This window comes from Acanthochromis polyacanthus, chromosome 3 (assembly GCF_021347895.1).
Source record: "Acanthochromis polyacanthus isolate Apoly-LR-REF ecotype Palm Island chromosome 3, KAUST_Apoly_ChrSc, whole genome shotgun sequence".
NCBI lineage: Eukaryota > Metazoa > Chordata > Actinopteri > Pomacentridae > Acanthochromis > Acanthochromis polyacanthus.
The window spans coordinates 23,119,084-23,138,311 of NC_067115.1; the positions used below are offsets into that span (position 1 = coordinate 23,119,084).

Here is a 19,228-nt window from a genome sequence, read left to right on the forward strand (position 1 = left end):
TTGAGTTCTGCTTGTTGCTGTGGGTTTCCGCTGAGCCTCTGATACTCTGCTGTGGTTTTTCTAACTGCTACAGAGGCCTGACTGATGGAAGATTATCCCATCTCTGCAGCTCTGTGACCACCAACAGAATGAATACATACTGTAGATGTAGAAATAATGTAAAGTTAACAGGGAAACTCAGAACTATCAGTTATAATATCATGGGGTTCAGTTGGTGTGTGTGTATGTCAAAGCTAATGAGGTGAATGAAACGCAAAGGAGCCATTTTCAGCTTTTATTGGTGTTACATACAATTTGAAGAATATTGTCATGGTATATATGGAAATGTAAGTACACAATTGAAATCAATGAAAACAGGATTAATACGCAAAGCAGAAAAATACAGGGAGTCTTAACATCTTGCCTTCTACATATCACTTCTTATCACTTCACTATATTCTTTCTGATATTACATTGTTAGGTCCGTCGTCCCCTCAAAGTTCTGACGGCAGAGAAGGTGCAGAACGTTAACTCAGAGCTAAAGTTTGTCTTCCTCTTTGGTTGCTGTGTCGCCTGATGGATTCCCAACGCAGCATAATACACGTCTTCATCCTAAAATGTCATTATTTTAAAGAATCATAATTAGACAGATTTCAATAGGTTTAGCAAAAAGTTTTTGATAAACTAATTTGTTTCAATTCTGAAGTAAAATATTGATGGCTCAGTTACATTAGGCTGTGCCTGTAAGCCTTGGCAGTGAGTCAGCATGCATGTTGTCAATGTTCCAGTTTAATATACATGCCAGAGACATGATTTCTACGTGAATCTGAGTCAAAATGGTCACATGTTCGTCATTATCATTAAAGAAGTGATAAAAGATCTGATTGTAAATTACCAGAATGCGTTGCATTTGACCTTCGGTGTGGGAGTTTCTGTCATCATCTTGAGGATCTTTAGCTGCAGATAAATTACAGCATCATTATTTAAACACATACATTTGATCAATAAAAGTGGAGCACTTATCTGAGGCCTGATTTACTCGTCAGTTTTGAAATTAAGTTTGTGGATTCACGTTAACAAGAAAAATTATAATTCAACTAGAGTGAAAATACAAAATCATCTAATTATCAAGGAACAAGGATTAACTTTGAAAAGAAAAGGTATGTAAATACACAACCGGTACCTGTTGTCTGACATGGAAAACAAACCAAAAGAGAGGAGAGGACGATGAAGGCTGAAGACAAAGAGAACAGCAGCGTCCAACACACACTGCAGAGTTCTGGCTTCTCATAGTGACGAGGAGCAGTGGAGTTACAGTCATTAGGATCGGTGGAGTCTGGATTAAAGAGAATGTTCTGTTTAGCATAATGAGGCAAACTTATGGCTTTGACCTTACAAAAATGGGAAAATGAAAAATGTTTTTCTTGATTTTAGTGTACAACTTTTTGACCTTGTTTTTGTGGTCAGAGTTACCCAGCTCAGGTTTCTTGTAACAGTGTCAAGCCTGGATTTTTGATGGATGTTTTTAGAGACTTAAAGGTGCCAGATGACCTAATTAAAATCCAGACCCAAAAGTGTAAAGGCAACTCAGATTAAACATGGATGTTTTTGTTGGTTATGATTCTAAATACAACTTTTCATTTTTGTGTTAAACTCCATGTGTGATGGTGATTATAATTTGTTTATATACATGCAACTTTTTGTAATATTCAACCTTTTTTCCCTTCTTCATATTTCACACGATATTACAAAACCGTGATGCGTTTTTCGGTTTTGTTGTATTTAGACTGTTCTTAATGTTGTGTGGTATTATAAAATTGGTCAGATATTTGATACAATGCAGATTAAGGTGATTAAAATGAGAAAATCTGTAAAATGTCTAACATTCCAAAATCTAGAGCAAATTTATAGAACTAATTCAGAACACTGGCTTGTTGCTGAAGTGCAGGTTAATAAAAAACTTAAAATGATGGTTCAAAAGGTTGTCTATCTAAAAACAAAAAGAGAATGTTAAAAATTTCATATTATGATGAACTACTCATGGACCTTTATTCCACACTGAGTAGAGATTCCTTTTGCTTCCAAAACAGCCTCAGTTCTTCGTGAATTCTACCAGATGTTGGAAACGTTCATTTGAGATTCTGCTCCATGTTGATTACATCACATAAAGTCAACAGGTTCATGCTGTGAATCTCCTGCTCTAAAATATCTGAACTTGTATTCCTCTGCAGTAATGAAAAAAATGTCATTACTTCTAATGCAATTGACCTCAACCACCAAATTCCACTGAGTTTAGGGAATTAGTTTGTCCACTGCATCAAAGGCATATTTATTTACCACTTATTAATGACTGGAAGCATAAACACAAGTGTTTAAGTTGATAACTCATAAAAATCAGGTTGTCCCACGTTGTATTAAAGCCAAGTAGAAAAAGGAGGAGACATAACATCCTGACTTCAAGGTGAAGAAAAATTAATTTCATTTCGCTACCTCAACTTGAATTTAGTTTTTTAATCAACTCAGGCAGAATTTTGAGTGTAAATTACACACAATATTAAGTTGATGTAATTACCAACATCAGTATGTCAACTCAAACCAAATTATATTTGTAAGTAAAAAGGTTTACCTTAATCAGTCAAATAGATTGTTTTGTTGTCTTGCTGTCATGTATTTAAATTAATGGTGCAATGAGGTCTCTTGAAATAATTTTTAGAATATTGATTCAGATTAGGTGACTGGGAAGGGCATTCAAGTTTGCTTAACACATTATTGTGTTTATTAAACCATTTTTATAAGTCTTACAGAAAGTTATCATTAGATGATAATAAATTGTTCCTTTACAGGGACGTACATGATCAGCAGCAACACTCTGACATGCTGTAGTGTTCAAATGATGATTGATTGGGATTTAGAGACTCAACGCGTGCCAAAACACATTTTTCACAATGTACTACTGTTTGATGATCATTTTATCAAAAAAATTGCATTTTGCTGTGAACATGATCACATTGACAAACAGATCATTTAGACCAACACACTTACTGAGTATGATCCTTGTTTTCATGTTGCTATATCTGTAATCATATTCAGGCTTGTCCTGGTTCTCCACCTTCGTCTCCGTAGTTCTACAGTTGTAGAGGCCCTCATCAGCATTAGTGATGTTCTTGATCAGCAGGTCATAGGAATCAGAGGAATCGTTCTTCACAAATTCAAAATGACGGGAATAAAACCAAGAAACATCTTTTTTTCCCAGAATAAGGGAAGGTTGGTTCTCATGGGAACAGTTCCTGATCCACCTTATGGACGTTTCACTTAACACTTTGCAGTCACAGTAGAGAGTGATGTTGTCTCCAGGTCTGGCTGTCACCTCCAACACTGATCCAGAAACCAAATGATGACTGCAGGAAACAATTCCTAGAGAACAAATACAAACAGAACAATGGATGTTACAGGATTTCAAATTTCAGCAGGTTACTGCTCAGCAGAACATCAGTGAAATTGCGAGTATGAAATGATTTTTAAAATGGAATCAGAAAATATCCATTTAATTGTTTAAAAAGAAAACAAAATCTAAAATTACCTGAGAAAACAACCAGAAGAACGTAGAGTCCGTCCATGTGTGATGATGTCCTGGAGCTGAAAGACAGCTTCACAGGTCTCACTCACGGATGTCATGATCTACGCACAATTTTCCATTAAAGGAAATGTCTCTGGTGATTGGCTCGCTGAATGGAACATTTCCTTCTGTGGTTGTTATTTTGGGGGTAGTGATCAAAGGACAACATCATGGTTTTTGCGTTGATGTAAAGCCTGAACCAGATTTTATCAGAAAATACTTTATGATAAACCCAACCAAGTTATTTGGGACTGGATGAAGTAAATGATCATAAATGATCATAAATGATACACTGATATTCTAAGTTAGTAAATGCATGCAAGAGAAACGTGTGAAAAGCATCTTGTTCAACATGCAAGACACCATTATTATTATGTAATTAATCTTTAAGTGCCTTCTAATGCTGTAAGAACTTTGTCATTTTAAATCATAAACATCACTAATTCAGTAACTTTGATTCAAACCAAGACAAAAGCAAATGTCTGTCTTGTAATCAGTGATAATCATAGACAGTAATAATAAACCCATGAAACAAGCAGACAAATAAGTTTCTGTGAAATAAGAACTTGTCTATCAGAATTGTCTTAAAATCTCTGCATTAAATGTATCACATCTAGAACAAAGTCAGGCATGGTAAAAATATGTGTAACTATTACAGCAGCTGTAAACCACCACTGATGTTATTGTCTGAATTACAAAACTATAACAAAATGGTAATTCATTATTGTATGCAGCAGCTGTAATGAATTTAGAATACAGATAATACAGATCATGCAGATCTGTGTAACTGATCTCAGTCATGCTTTGTTGTGGTCACTGATAAAACGTAAACTCAGAAATACACTGTTCATCCACTGTTCATTCAGAGCAGCTGACTGCTGGCTTTGTTGTTTATGCTTTAACATCAGCCAAGACTTAGAGTATAAAAGATGAACATCAGCTGATTCAAAGCTTTATGGAGTTACAACAATGTCATGATCCAAAGATGAAAAAGAACCATATCAGAGCAGATTTCTGTTTCCATCAGACATGTAGAGAAGATGGACAGTAAAAGTGAGCACTAATCTGCAGGTTGAGTCTGTCTGCATGTTAAACTCTGCAGTTGTATGAGGGGCTGTTTGTGGTTTTCCTGAGTTTCACTCTTCACATGGCCGAGGCTGGTTTTACTGTTCACTTTATATTTTCTCATAACTTCTTGGCCACAATGTGGATTAAAAAACAAACTAATGAAGAAAACTACTGTATCTTGTGTTCAGGCACATCTAGTGTTGAAAGTTTTTTTCTCTGAAAAATCAACTCCAACGTGACAAATACTTTGACGTGCATCAAACTCTACTGGGGAAGGTTGGTGGCTGACTGGAGATAAAAACAGGAAATTGCTTGAACACAACAATCATGTGTTGTTACAAACAACCAGCCATTGAAACCATGATGGAATGTTACAGAATGTTTTTTTTTTTTTTTTACCAAAAGCAAAGGAATCTGGAGACAAATGTTATCAGCTACAACAAACAGGATTTTCTATCTCTCTATACATTTTATGACATTTCCGTTATTTGTTTCAACCCTTCAGGTTTTATTTATTCATTTTAATGGTGTAAGAAAGCAAAAATAACAAGGTGCATCTATTCTCCAACTAATGAATGACTTTATGTGCACTATTGTTAATGCAGTGTAGCTGTTTAAAGTGGAAGCTGACATCCACCTAAACACTGCGTGAGAAATAACCAGTCCTACTGAGGAACTGTTCTGAGGTCTTTCATGGCTGCAATGGTGATAGAACGACTGACAGATGAGGAAGCCTGGAGAGGAACAAGACAGAATGCATGTGTGAATGAAGGAGAGTGAAATGGTGAAGCTCCAAGAGTTACGAGGTGAAAAAAAACAGGGTGCAGAGTCTTATTGTTGTCTGTGGTTTGACATGTAGCTTGTTAATGTGAGTGTTGTGTAACTTGTGCTTTCATCATGGGATAGTTTTGAAGAAATGAACTGTGAACATGATGAAGCCACGTGTCAACACCTTCAACAGACCTTTGATATGCAACACCAGTCAGCATGCATGAGGAGCGTTTTGTCACTGTGGGTTTCCTGGTTGCCTGACAACATGGGGACATAATGTGATAGAGGTGAACTTCATTCTCAGTCTATATTGTGTCGTTACTATTTGGAGAAAGTATTGCGAAGACAACAACTCTGACAGTGAAAGCAAATGCATTATCAGCTTTTCAAATGCAGTTTTTTTTAAAACTTTAAAACTTTTTAAACTTAGAAAAATTATAACCAATAACTGCATTCCATTCATATTCTCCTATTTTATCAAAAAAAAAAGTTATTTATTGTTCTACTGGTTTAAATTGAAAAAGGAATAATAGAAATATAATAAAGCCATTTTACAGTTCATTTTTTCAGTGAAATTGTTTCAGTCTTTACGTTCTATAAGTTTTGCAGAATTTGAGCTGAACTCAGAACTTTTTTTCTTATTTTCTTTTTGTGTTGCCATTGAGTTTCCAATGACTCCTATAGCTCTTAATTTTCTATTACAGAATCATTAAAACGCATGCATCAAAAGACAAGAATCGTGCACTTTGTTTCTCTCATGAATGTAGTATGAGGAGGTTTAACTAAATTTGTTGGCTTTCTGACCCAGACGTGTTTCTTCAGGACAGTCTACAGGTTCTCAGTGGGGTTTACATCAGGATTTTGGGAAGGTTTGTGCAAACCCATAATTCTCACTTGATTTTGACAGTTATTTATGACTTTTGATTCGTGCTTGAGGTTATTGTCCTGTTGGAACACCCACTGCATCCAATGACTCAACATTCTGGCTCATCACTTCAGGTTTTTCAGAAGAATGTGGATGCAATCCTCCTCCTTCTGTGTTATTCCATTTGCCCTGTGTAAAGCTCCAGTCTCACTGACAGAAAAACAGCCCAAATACATAATACTGCCACCACCATGCTTGATGGCAGGTTTGGCGTTACTAGAGTTTAAGGCCTCATTGTCTCTTCTCCAGACATATTTCTGGTCATTGTGACCATAAAGCTTATTTTTGTTTATCTGACCACAGAACCTTCCTCCAGAAGATCTTTCTTTGTCCGTGTGAGCAGCAGACTTCTGCCATTTTAAGAGGAAGGGTTTCCTTCTCTGGTGAAGCTTGTTGACAGTTAATTTCTAGTTTTCTACTTGTGTTTGAGGCCATCAGTTGTGTTGTCCTGAATTAGTGTTGATATACTGTAGCTACAATGGCCACAGACTTTCTGAATTCTAACAAGTGTTTGGGTTTTACTCTTGTAAGATACAGTTTTCCACCATTCAAGCCATCAGCAAAGAATATTTTATTGAAACAATTAAAAAATTTGTACACAAGGTTGAATTTTGCGCATTTCAGCGTCATGATTGTAGATATACAAGAAAATGTCGAGCTCTGTTGTTGTTGTATTAGGGGAAGTTTGTCATTGTGGTTCTCCTTTGAGCCTCATTGATCACTACATGGTCCACTGAATACTTTCACAACTTTGAGTCGGATTCTGTCTGATAAAAGATATATGACTGATGCTTAATGTGAGATATTTTTTTTAAAAAAAAAGCAAAATGCTGAGTTGAATCATAGAAGTGAACTTTAAGCTGAATTGCATAACAGCAACAAGAAGAGTCTCTGTCTAGAGGTTTCTGAGCAGATGATCAACTTTTTATTAATTAGTGAAATAGTGGAAAAAAGAAAAACACTGAAGATGCATCTATTCTGTAGGAAATCTACAAACAAGCATTTCTGTACACTGTGGTGGTCAAACTATAATAATTCTGAAAACTGTCAGTCAGTCAAAAGTCAGCAACAGTAACAAAGACCATGTGGCTCAAGTAAACATTTTAAAGCACTTTGTTGAAAAGCAGAAGTTAAAATGCAGAATATAATGTAAATGCAGACCATTTATTGCTCTCTTACACTCTGGAAGTTTTGATGTCTGAATACGTGCTGAAGTCTGAACCCTGGGTTTTCTTCCTCTTTGGTCTCTGTGATGGTTGATGGATTTCCAGGGCAGCATAACAAACGTCTTCATCCTAAGATTTAACAAATGATATTTAGCATCATGAACATGTAGTTTTGTAATATAATGTGTGAAATATTCAACACTGCAGATGGACAACAAGCCCACAAAACAACACAACAGGAAGGTATCGTTGAAAAGTGCAAATGCACAACCAGGGACTTAGTGAGAATACACCTGTGTCTTCACAAGTTAAAAAATTCACCATCAGAAATGTGCTGCTGTTAATTACCTGTTTTCCTTGACTTCTGGTCTCATGACTTTTCTCATCATCTTGAAGTTTTCCTGTCGCAGAAATTAAAACAGAAATTAGTTTGACCATTAAATATCAAATATATTTATGGTCAGCAAGTCGAGTTCAAAGAAAGAACATACAAAATAACAGTAATACAATAAATATATTCCAATTGCAATACAATGAACTGAGGAACGACGGAAAGTGACAATTATTTATACCTGTTTTGTGGCAAAGCTGGAAAACCAGAAGAGACAAGAGAGAAGAAAGAACAGCAACAGCTGGACACAGAGAGAAGAGCAGCTTCCAGCACACACCACAGTTTTGTTCAGTCTTGTTGTTGTCATGATGGATTCCAGGATGAGGCTCAGTGGAGTCTGGATCAAACACAAAGTTCTGTTGATTTTGGGATTTGCTAAGCTGTCATTGTGAAACATAAACGGTTCTTATTGATTAGGCTTAAGAGACTCAATGTATGCCAAAAAGCATTTTTCACAATGTACCACTGTTTGATGATCATTTAGTCAAACAATTACATTTTGCTGTGAACACAATCACACTGACAAACATAATTCACACCAACACACTTACTGAGTATGATCCTTGTTGTCATGTTGCTATATCTATAAACATATGTGGAAGTAATGCGTTCCTGGTTGTTCTCCACATTCAGCTCCTCAGTTCCACAGTAATAGAGGCCCTCATCAGCATTAGTGATGTTCTTGATCAGCAAATCAAAGGAATCAGAAGAATCGTTCTTCACAAATTCAAAATGAAGGGATTCCAACCGATAAACATCATTTCCCCTTAGAACAAGGGAAGGTTGGTTCTCATGGGAACAGTTCCTGATCCACACTATGTATACTCCCATTGACACTTTGCAGTCACAGTAGAGAGTGATGTTGTCTCCAGGTCTGGCTGTCACCTCCAACACTGATCCAGAAACCAAATTATGACTGCAGGAAACAATTCCTAGAGAACAAATACAAACAGAAAACAACGGATGTTACAGGATTTCAAATTTCAGCAGGTTACTGCTCAGCAGAACATCGGTGAAAATGCAAGTATGATTTTTTGTATAGAATTGAATCAGAAAATGCTTATGAGATTGCTTAGAAGATAGTGAAGTCTACAAATACCTGAAAGAATAACCAGATGAAAATACAGTCCGTCCATGTGTCATGATGTGCTCGAGCTGAAAGACAGCTTCACAGGACCGTACACAGGTCTCACTCACGGGCGTCATGATCTATGCACACTTTGCCATTAAAGGTAATGCAGCTGGTGATTGGCTCGTTAAATGTTTTCTTCTGTGGTTGTTACTGTGCAATGATCAAAGAGCAACGTCATGGTTGTTGCACTGTTGTAAAGGTTAGACCACAATTTGATTAGACGAAGCTTTTCAATAAATTTAACCACAGTTGAACTGAGTAGTTTGGGACTGGACAGCACTTTTTCTTTGGACTGGACAATTACAGACATGAATATTGTGACTAATTGAAAGCACAAGATTAAAACGTGTCAATTAAGTGAAACTATGAGTTATAAGCATGTTTGAAACCTGCTTTGTACAACATTAGATGACACTACAGATACATAGTCGACCTTACACTACATTCTAATACTGTTTGACTGTAAATTTCTTGTCATTTCCCAGAACTCTGGCATTTTGAATCATGGAACGGAACTAGTTCAGCAGCTTGGTTTGGAGGACAGTATAACCTTTAGCATGAGTCTGTGCACATCTGTGTCCAGTATATTCACACCTGGCAAGTGACGCTATGTTGTTTACAACAATGCTAACCATGAGTTAAAACTTTACATCTGAATGAGAACAAGATACAATTGAAATGAATAAAATGTGGATTACTATTTTTTGTTTTTATTGATCTCGTTTGTGTTGGTTAGAACAGCTTGAGGTCAAATCTCGCCCAGTGTTTGTGGTTTGGAATTGAAATAAACGAGAACAAAATTATTAGACTACCAGCACTGGCCCACACCATGATGTTCAAAATTCTCAAATGCTCTCGAAATGTACTAAATCAAAGAACTTTGAATGTATCCTCAAGTGTAGTGGCAAAACCAAATCAAATGTCACGATGAAACTGGCTCTGATGAGGACTGCTCCAGGAAAAGAAGACCAAAAGTTACCTCTGCTGCTGAGGATAAGTTCATTAGTTACCAACCTCAGAAACTTCAAGTTAACAGCATCTCAGATTAGAACCCAGATAAATGCAACTCTGAGTTCAAGCAGCAGATAAATCTCAACACAAACTGTTCAGAGGAGACAGTGTGAATCAAGCCTTTATAGTCAAATAGCTGCTAAGAAACCACTACTAAGGAAAGGGAACAAGCAGATTTGTTTGGGACAAGAAACACAAGGAATGGACATTCGATCAGCGGAAATCTGTGCTTTGGTCTGATCAGTCCAAATTTGAGATTTTTGCTTCCAACCACCCTGTCTGTATGAGACCAGTGAAGGTGAACAGATGGTTTCCACATGTGTGGTTCCCACCATGAAGCATGGAGGAGGAGGTGTGATGGTGTGATAGCGCTTTGCTGGTGACAGTGCTCAGGATTTATTGAAAATTCAAGGCACACTTTACCAGCATGGCTACAAGACAACGAGACAATGACCTCAAACACACCTCCAAGCTATGTAAGGACCATTTGACCAAGATGTAAACTGATGGAGTGCCACTTGAACCCAACTGAGACGGTGTGGGATGAGTTGGACCGCAGAGTCAAGGAAACACAGCCAACAAGTGGTCAGTCATTCTGGGAAGTCCTTCAAGACTGTTGGAAGACCACTCCGTGAGACAACCTCATGAAGCTGAATGAGAGAATGCCAAGATGGTGCAAAGCTGTCATCAAAGCAAAAAGGGGGCTACTTTGAAGATTCTAAAATATAAAATATATTTCGATTTGCTAAACACTTCTTTGTTTACTACATAATTTTATGTGTTGTTTCATAGTTCTTAATGTCTTCAGTATTATTCTATAATATAGAAAACAATTAAATAAATTTAAGAAAAAACATTCAGTGAGAATGCGTGCCCAAACTTTTGACTGGTACGATATTCTTGGGAATTATGGTCAAAATGCTAACTTTTATTTGTTTCATCTGACCACAGAGCTTTCCTCCAGAAGGACTTTTCTTTGTCCATGTGATCAGCAGCAAACTTCAGTCGAGCCTTAAAGTGTTATTTCTACTAGAATGTCTCCTTCTTGCATGGTAGACTCTCAGCCCATGGTGATGTAAAACGCACTTGACTGTGAACACTGACACCTGTGTTCTAGCAGTTTCTAATTAATTACAGATTTATCCAGTGGTGATAAAGAAACACATCAGTGAGTTTACCTGCCCTCTACACCAAACTTTGAAATTATAGTTAATGTATATTGAAAAATGTTCATAAAAATCTTCTCAAACTTCCTGACAACATTAATGGCCACAAGAGTATGAAACCCTATTGGTTTTGTTGATGACATGACCTTTCCTGTCAGTCAAATTTTCAGTTTTAGAGTTAGTGTATCTTGAAAATATCTCATCCAAATCTTCTTTAATTTGGGGTGAACATTCATGACTCTCACAGACTTGTATGTGATCAATTCGCAAGGGTGCATTAGCTTCCTCATTATGGCAGGAGTTAACAAGTCAAGTTGTTTCCCACATGCCCAGTCCTGTTAAAAAGCTAAGTTGTTACCTTGGTCTGAGCTCACATCTGGAGCAGAAGTCTTCTTCTAGGATGGTTCTTGTGAACAGTCTCATGTTCTCTGCCAGACACATCACAATAGCTTGATTCTGCCACCATCCAACCTGACAGCATGGATGGTCAGCACCAGATTAAGAGGGATGTCTGGCATTTGTTGAGACATGACATTTGGTAATCAGACCAACAACTTGTTTCCTTATTAAACTTGATATCGCCTCTCTTTTCAATTATTTAGACTTCAGCATTTGATCACATTAATACTCTTATCTTGTGTCCAAATGCTACAGAGTCCATAATGATGTAAGATGTTTCCATCTCTGCAGTTCTGTGGCCACTGAGAGCAAACAGAACCCAGGAGTCCTAACATCGTTCACACTGATGGAGCACACTGGGATCTATCAAACTTCCAGTGGTTTATCTTTTAGAATAGTAGTCCATAATGCTCTGTGTCACTTTCTATTGTATTATTTGTGCCTCTGGTGACCCCTAAAGTAAAGACTGATTCACAAGTACAACACAAGTAACAAGGAAACACAACAACCATTTCTGTTATTGTGGGGAACAGCTTGTGTGGGTCAAAGCAAATGAGATGAAATGAAATGCAAAGGAGGCGTTTGTGTGTTCAAACACATATTACCTAAAAACACCAGTGGACCACTTATGTGAAGCCAGATTCATTATTAAGAAATAAGCTTTGTAGATCCATGTAAATGACATTAACAAGCTAATCTCAACAAAACAATGAAAGGAGAGAGTCATCTTATTTTTCAGAGAATAAAATCAACTTTCAAAAAGAAAACCCTAAACATCATCAGAAGACAAATCATGAAAAACACCATCAAGTAACTGAACCCCAGCCTGAGGTCAACTTCTACCAGCTGGAATAGAAAGTTCTAGTAGTAGTTCTACTTCACATTTCCACTAGATGTCAGGAGAGTTTTATCTGCTACAAGTACTGTCTCTGAATAGTTCCCCTGAAATCTACCATCCATCAGGTAACATCCAGTAGAGGGTTGTGGAGGACGGGAGCTGGTGATACTGAGTGAGAGGCAGAGTTCTGTGGACAGGTCACTGGTTCATTACAGGGAAATCCCAATAAGAAAAGACCTTCATTTATAGCTACACTCACATCTACAGTCAGTGAAACTAGCATTTATGTGTTTGGACTGTGGGAGGAAGCTGAAGCACTAGAGGAAGTCCATGCAAGCAGAGAACCTGCAAACTTCACACATAAACCCCCCATTTAAATGAAAACTGTCTTACTGTGAGGTGACAGAAACTAGAGAAAAAAAAATTTTACAGGTTGTTTCCACCACAGATACATAGACCCCAAGTCACAGTTTGTCTTCTATTATGACCTCTCTTTGTGGTGTCAAGACAGATCTGTTCATGAAACCACACTCTCCATCTCTGCAAAAATAGTTCAGTGCAGCAGAAATGTAACCAGAGCAGATGTGGTCAGTAATCTCTCTTAACATCAGAAAGACACAGAACAATGATACAAAGATATAAGTGTAATCATTCATCCTGTAGCTCTGCAGAGCTGCTACATTCTATATAGTTGTTTTGAAGAGTTTTACATAAATTTTGCATCTTGTGCTTCTGGTAATCCTATAACACTGAATCCTGCTGTGATGCCCCTCACGCAGTGATGCAGGCTGTCCTAGCTTACCTCACAGGGTAACTGACCAACGTAGAGAGTTGCAGCCGATGCAGCTTCTGGGAACTTCCAGAGTATAGAAGCTGGTCCATGTGCTCACACTTTCTCTCTCTCACTAACTGCATCAGTCTCAACACCCTCTCATTCGCCACTTGTACACTGAATATGTTCACTATATTGCCAAAAGTATTTGCTCACCTGCCTTGACTCGTATATGAATGTAAGTGACGTCCCATTCATAATCCATAGGGTTCAATATGACGTCGGTCCACCCTTTGGAGCTGTAACAGCTTCAACTCTTCAGGGAAGGCTGTCCACAAGGCTTAGGAGTGTGTTTACATGAATTTTTGACCATTCTTCCAGAAGCACATTTGTGAGGTCACATACTGATGTTGGACCAGAAGGCCTGGCTCTCAGTCTCCACTCTAATTCATCTCAAAGGTGTTCTATGGGGTTGAGGTCAGGACTCTGTGCAGGCCAGTCATGTTCATCCACACCAGACTCTGTCATCCATGTCTTTATGGACCTTGTTTGTACTCAGTCATGTTGGACGAGGAAGAGGCGAACTCCAAACTGTTCCCATAAAGTTGGGAGCATGGAATTGTCCAAAATGTCTTGGTATGCTGAAGCATTCAGAGTCCCTTTCACTGGAACTAAGGGGCCAAGCCCAGCTCCTGAAAAAACAACCCCACACCATAATCCCCCCTTCACCAAACTTTACACTTGGCACAATGCAGCCCGACAAGTATCGTTCTCCTGGCTACCGCCAAACCCAGACTGGTCCATCAGATTGCCAGATGGAGAAGCGTGATTGGTCACTCCAGAGAAGGCGTCTCCACCGCTCTAGAGTCCATTGGTGGCATGCTTTACACCACTGCATCCCACGCTTTGCATTGTACTTGGTGATGTATGGCTTGGATGCAGCTGCTCGGCCATGGAACTCATTCCACGAAGCTCTCTGTGCACTGTTCTTGAGCTAATCTGAAGGCCACATGAAATTTGAAGGTCTGTAGCGATTGACTCTGCAGAAAGTTGGCGACCTCTTGGCACTATGCGCCTCAGCATCCGTTGACCCCGCTCCGTCAGTTTACGTGGCCGACCACTTGGTAGTTGAGTTGCTGTCGTTCCCACACACTTCCACTTTCTTATAATACAGCTGACAGTTGACTGTGGAATATTTGTGAGCGAGGAAATGTCACGACTGGATTTGTTGCACAGGTGGCATCCTATCACAGTTCCACGCTGGAATTCACTGAGCTCCTGAGAGCGACCCATTCTTTCACAAATGTTTGTAAAAGCAGTCTGCATGCCTAGGTGCTTGATTTTACACACCTGTGGCCATGGAAGTGATTGGAACACCTGGTTCTGATTATTTGGATGGGTGAGCAAATACTTTCGGCAATATAGTGTATATGAGTACAAACTGAACAGATGGTGTCGCTGTCAACAATACTCACTGACTTGCACAGAAACACTCAAACGTTTGGACACACCTATTCATTCTAGGGTTGTTCTTTATGTTTTCTACAATGTAGAAAAAAATCAGAGAAACTAAAAATAATAACTCGGGCATCCAGACAACTCAGCTGGTTGAGTGAGTGACTCATAACCCATGAACAAGGGCTATAGTCACCGACGCAGCAATCTGTGTTCGATTCCTGCTCATGGCCATTTGCTGCAGATCTTTCCCCCATTGTTCTCCCTACTTTCCTGTCTGCCTCTCTTTATGAATTTTTCAAACAAAGCCAAAAAATATCTTTAAAAAATTAAGTAACACTTTTTTTTAAAATGTAATTTACTCACTCATTTGTTGTATGTATTTTGTGCTGGTTACATTTGGATAATACATATATACTGACAGTCAATAGAAACTTTGAGGTAGAAATGTACGCAGAATTCTACTTGTAGGGGGGTTGTAATTATTCATTGTGGATTTACTGATGATCTAGTGCCCTGGTAGTTGAGATAATGATGAGTTGTCATTTTGTCATGATTCATTGCACATGGGTTGGTCACTTTGCAAAAGTGAACCAAATACACACCAAGCATTACTCAGTGAGTATCTGCACAATTTGAGAATGGGTTTTGAAGGACTATATAAAGGCCCAAAAAAGGCCACCATTGTTAGTCCAGTGAACATCATCATGCCGCGTCTATCACATGAACAACGTCTCCGGGCACTGGGTATGGTGGAGGCCGGTTTGAGCTACAGTGATGTAGCCAGGCGTATGGGCTGTTCCCAACCCACAATCAGAAGCCTGGTCCAAAGCATGCGCCGACGGATTGCTGCCTGCATCGAAGCAAATGGAGGCCATACTCGATATTGACTGTTGTGACTTTGTGTTCGGCAGGTGCCGTTTTCTTTTGTGAAATTCTTTATTTTGAAATCATTCTTGAAACTTTAGATTTTTGTTTCTGTATGCCAATATGCTAAACAAATGATTCATATGAAGAAAATCCAGTTTCGGGCTTCAAAATAAAAATTATGTTGAAAAATATGGTCTCAAAGTTTTTAATGACTGTCTGCTCTCTTTTGGGGTGGGATGGAGGGGCGGAGGAGGGGCTGGGGGGTATTGGAAAAAATACTAATTTGGAAGTCCTCTGTCACATTGTATCATATGTCATGTTGATGCCAATGAAATTATTTTCAAGAAAGACAGTCAACAAAAAAATAAAATAACTCCATATACAATCAAATATGAGATACTTCTCTATATATAATGAATAATGAAGTGAGGGAAAAATGTAAACAAAGCAAAACAGATTACACATTTTAAATTCCACTAAGTTACCATTGATTTCTTTCATTACATTACTGGCAAAATTGTCAGCCACTTCATAAGGTGGCCTCCTGATGGTTTTCAAGTATCAGGTGTAGCTTGTTAACAGCTCATTTATAGTTTTCTTCTTGGGTTTAAGGCCACCAGTTGTGTTGTGCTGAAGCAGCGTTGTTAAACTGTAACTACAATGGCCAAGGACCCTCTAAAATCCAACAAGCATTTAGGATATACTCTTATTACATTGAGTTCTTCACCATTCAAGCCATCAACAAAATAATGTTTTTATTGAAACACATTGATAAATTGTACACAAGGGTGAATTTTATCCATTTCAGGATCACGATTATAGATAGACCATTTATTGCTCTCTTACACCCTGGAAGTTTTTATGTCTGAATACGTGCTGAAGTCTGAACTCTGAGTTTTCTTCCTCTTTGGTCTCTGTGATGGCTGACGGATTTCCAGGGCAGCATAACAAATGTCTTCATCCTAAGATTTAACAAATGATATTTAGCATCATGAACATGTGGATTTGTATTATAATGTGTGAAATATTAAAGAGATGGACAACAAGCCAACAAAACAACACAGCAGGAAGGTATGATTGAACAGTGTACCTGCAATGCCAGGGACTTAGTGAAAATACACCTGTGTCTTCACATGTCAAAATATTCACCATCAGAAATGTGCTGCTGTTAATTACCTGTTTTCCTTGACTTCTGCTCTCATGTCTTTTCTCATCATTTTGAGGTTTTCCTGTTACATATATAAAAACAGAAAGTAGTTTGATCATTAAATATCAAAAATATTTCTGGCCAGCAAGTAGAGTTGAAAGAGAGAATGTACAAAATAATAGTAATACAATAAATATTCCAATTACAATCCAATGAACTGAGGAACGATGGAAGTGAACAAATGTACCTGTTTTGTGGCAAAGCTGGAAAACCAGAAGAGACAAGAGAGAAGAAAGAACAGCAACAGCTGGACACAGAGAGAAGAGCAGCTTCCAGCACAAACCACAGTTTTGTTGAGTCTTGTTGTTGTCATGATGGATTCCAGGATGAGGCTCAGTGGAGTCTGGATCAAACACAAAATTCTGTTGATTTTGGAATTTGCTAAGCCGTCATTGTGAAACATAAACGGTTCTTATTGCATTTAAATGTCTCGTAAAATAAAGCTTTAAAATGATCTAATTAGAACCTATATGTAAACAGCATTTGATGGTTGATGGCAGGTTAAAGTGATAAAAAACTGCAACCATCTCAACTTTGGGAAGAAGTTGAAAGACTAGAGAACAGGGTCAGAAGATTGTCTTTTTGCTGAAATGCAGGTTAATTGGTTAAAAGTAGGTTTCTCCAAAAGATAAAAGAGGGTGGTAAAAATGCCACATTAAGATGAACTCGTCATGTGTGACTCTTCATGGATTCCACAAAATGCTGGAATTACTCATTTGAGATTTTGCTCTATGTTGATTGCATCACAAAACCTCTGCGGCTTTCTCAGCTACAGATTCATGCTCTTCTACTCGAAAACATCTCACCTCTGTAGTCCTCAGTAGCACTGCAAAAATAGTTTAAATTCTTCTCTTCTCAATTCTTTTTGAGTTCTGACAAATTCGAAAAAATTATGTTCAGTATAGGGGATAAGCGTCTCCACTGCAATCAAATATTTATTTATCTACCACTTACTGAATGATTGACAACATAAACACCACTGTTTAACTCATAAAATAACAATACAGCAATCTTATGTTGATGTAATTACTGACATCATTAAATCAACTCAAACCATCAACATAATGTTTGCCACATAAAAGTTTTATCTCAATCAGTAAATTACAGTTTTTTTATATTTTATTTTTGTCTTGCTGCTGTATATCTAAATAGATGGTGTGATTAGTTCTCTTGCAATGATTGATTCAGATTTGGTGAATGGGAAGGTCGTACAAAAGCTTATCATGAGATGATAGTAAATTGTTCCCCAACAGGGATGTACATGATCAGTAGCAACACTCAAACATGCTTTGGTGTTCAAATGATGATTGATTGAGATTTAGAGACTCAACGCGTGCCAAAAAACATTTTTCACAATGTATTACTGTTTGATGATCATTTAGTCAAATAATTACATTTTTCTGTGAAGATGATCATTTTCACACACAGATAATTGAGGCCAACAGACTTACTGAGTATGATCCTTGTTGTCATGTTGCTGTATCTGAAAACATCTGTGAAAGTGGTGTGTTCGTTGCCATTGCTCGTTATTCTCTGTACTTTCTTCTCCTCAGTTCCACAGTAATAGAGGCCCTCATCAGCATTAGTGATGTTCTTAATCAGCAGATCATAGGAATCAGAGGAATCGTTCTTCACAAATTCAAAATGACGGGAATACAACCAATAAACATCCTTTGCTCTCAGAATAAGGGAAGGTTGGTTCTCATGGGAACAGTTCCTGATCCACACTATGTACACTTCAATTGACACGTTGCAGTCACAGTAGAGAGTGATGTTGTCTCCAGGTCTGGCTGTCACCTCCAACACTGATCCAGAAACAAAATGATGACTGCAGGAAACAATTCCTAGAGAACAAATACAAACAGAAAACAACGGATGTTACAGGATTTCAAATTTCAGCAGGTTACTGCTCAGCAGAACATCAGTGAAATTGCAAGTACGAAATGATTTTTAAAATGGAACCAGAAAATATCCATTTAATTGTTCATAAAGAAAACTAAATCTAAAATTACCTGAGAAAACAACCAGAAGAACGTAGAGTCCGTCCATGTGTGATGATGTCCTGGAGCTGAAAGACAACTTCACAGGTCTCACTCACGGATGTCATGATCTACGCACAATTTTCCATTAAAGGAAATGTCTCTGGTGATTGGCTCGTTGAATGGAACATTTTCTTCTGTGGTTGTTATTTTGGGGGCAGTGATCAAAGAGCATTTTGTTTTTGCGTTGATGTAAATGTTGGACCAGAAGCTTTATGATAAACCCAACCAAGTTATTTGGGACTGGATGCAGTAAACTTTTTCTTTAGACTGGACAATGACAGACATAAATGACACATTGATATTTCAATTCAGTGAATGTATACAATAAAAACGTGTAAAAAGCATCTTGTTCAAAATAACGAAGACCACAAACATATAGTTAACCTCAGCATACCTTTTAATGCTGTTATAATGTAAATT

At 37.9% G+C, this 19,228-nt stretch overlaps 1 protein-coding gene across 5 annotated transcripts; it reads right to left on the reverse strand.

Annotated features, from left to right (window-relative positions):
* Positions 1 to 266: 266 nt before the first annotated feature.
* LOC127533348 (uncharacterized) lies at positions 267 to 18,877 on the reverse strand. Of its 5 annotated transcripts, none has more exons than XM_051946121.1 (5): positions 18,779 to 18,877; positions 8,468 to 8,848; positions 1,163 to 1,315; positions 875 to 936; positions 267 to 591 (listed from the first exon to the last, which is right to left on the reverse strand). In XM_051946121.1, the coding sequence occupies exons 1-5, from the start codon at positions 18,813 to 18,815 to the stop codon at positions 457 to 459; spliced, it is 768 nt and encodes a 255-aa protein (XP_051802081.1). In that variant the 5' UTR covers positions 18,816 to 18,877; the 3' UTR covers positions 267 to 456. The 5 variants fall into 5 exon arrangements, with proteins under 5 accessions (XP_051802081.1, XP_051802084.1, XP_051802080.1 ...); XM_051946124.1 differs by lacking the exon at positions 8,468 to 8,848 and adding an exon at positions 3,022 to 3,393 and having other exon boundaries at positions 18,779 to 18,837; XM_051946120.1 differs by lacking the exon at positions 8,468 to 8,848 and adding an exon at positions 18,218 to 18,610 and having other exon boundaries at positions 18,779 to 18,823.
* Positions 18,878 to 19,228: the final 351 nt, after the last annotated feature.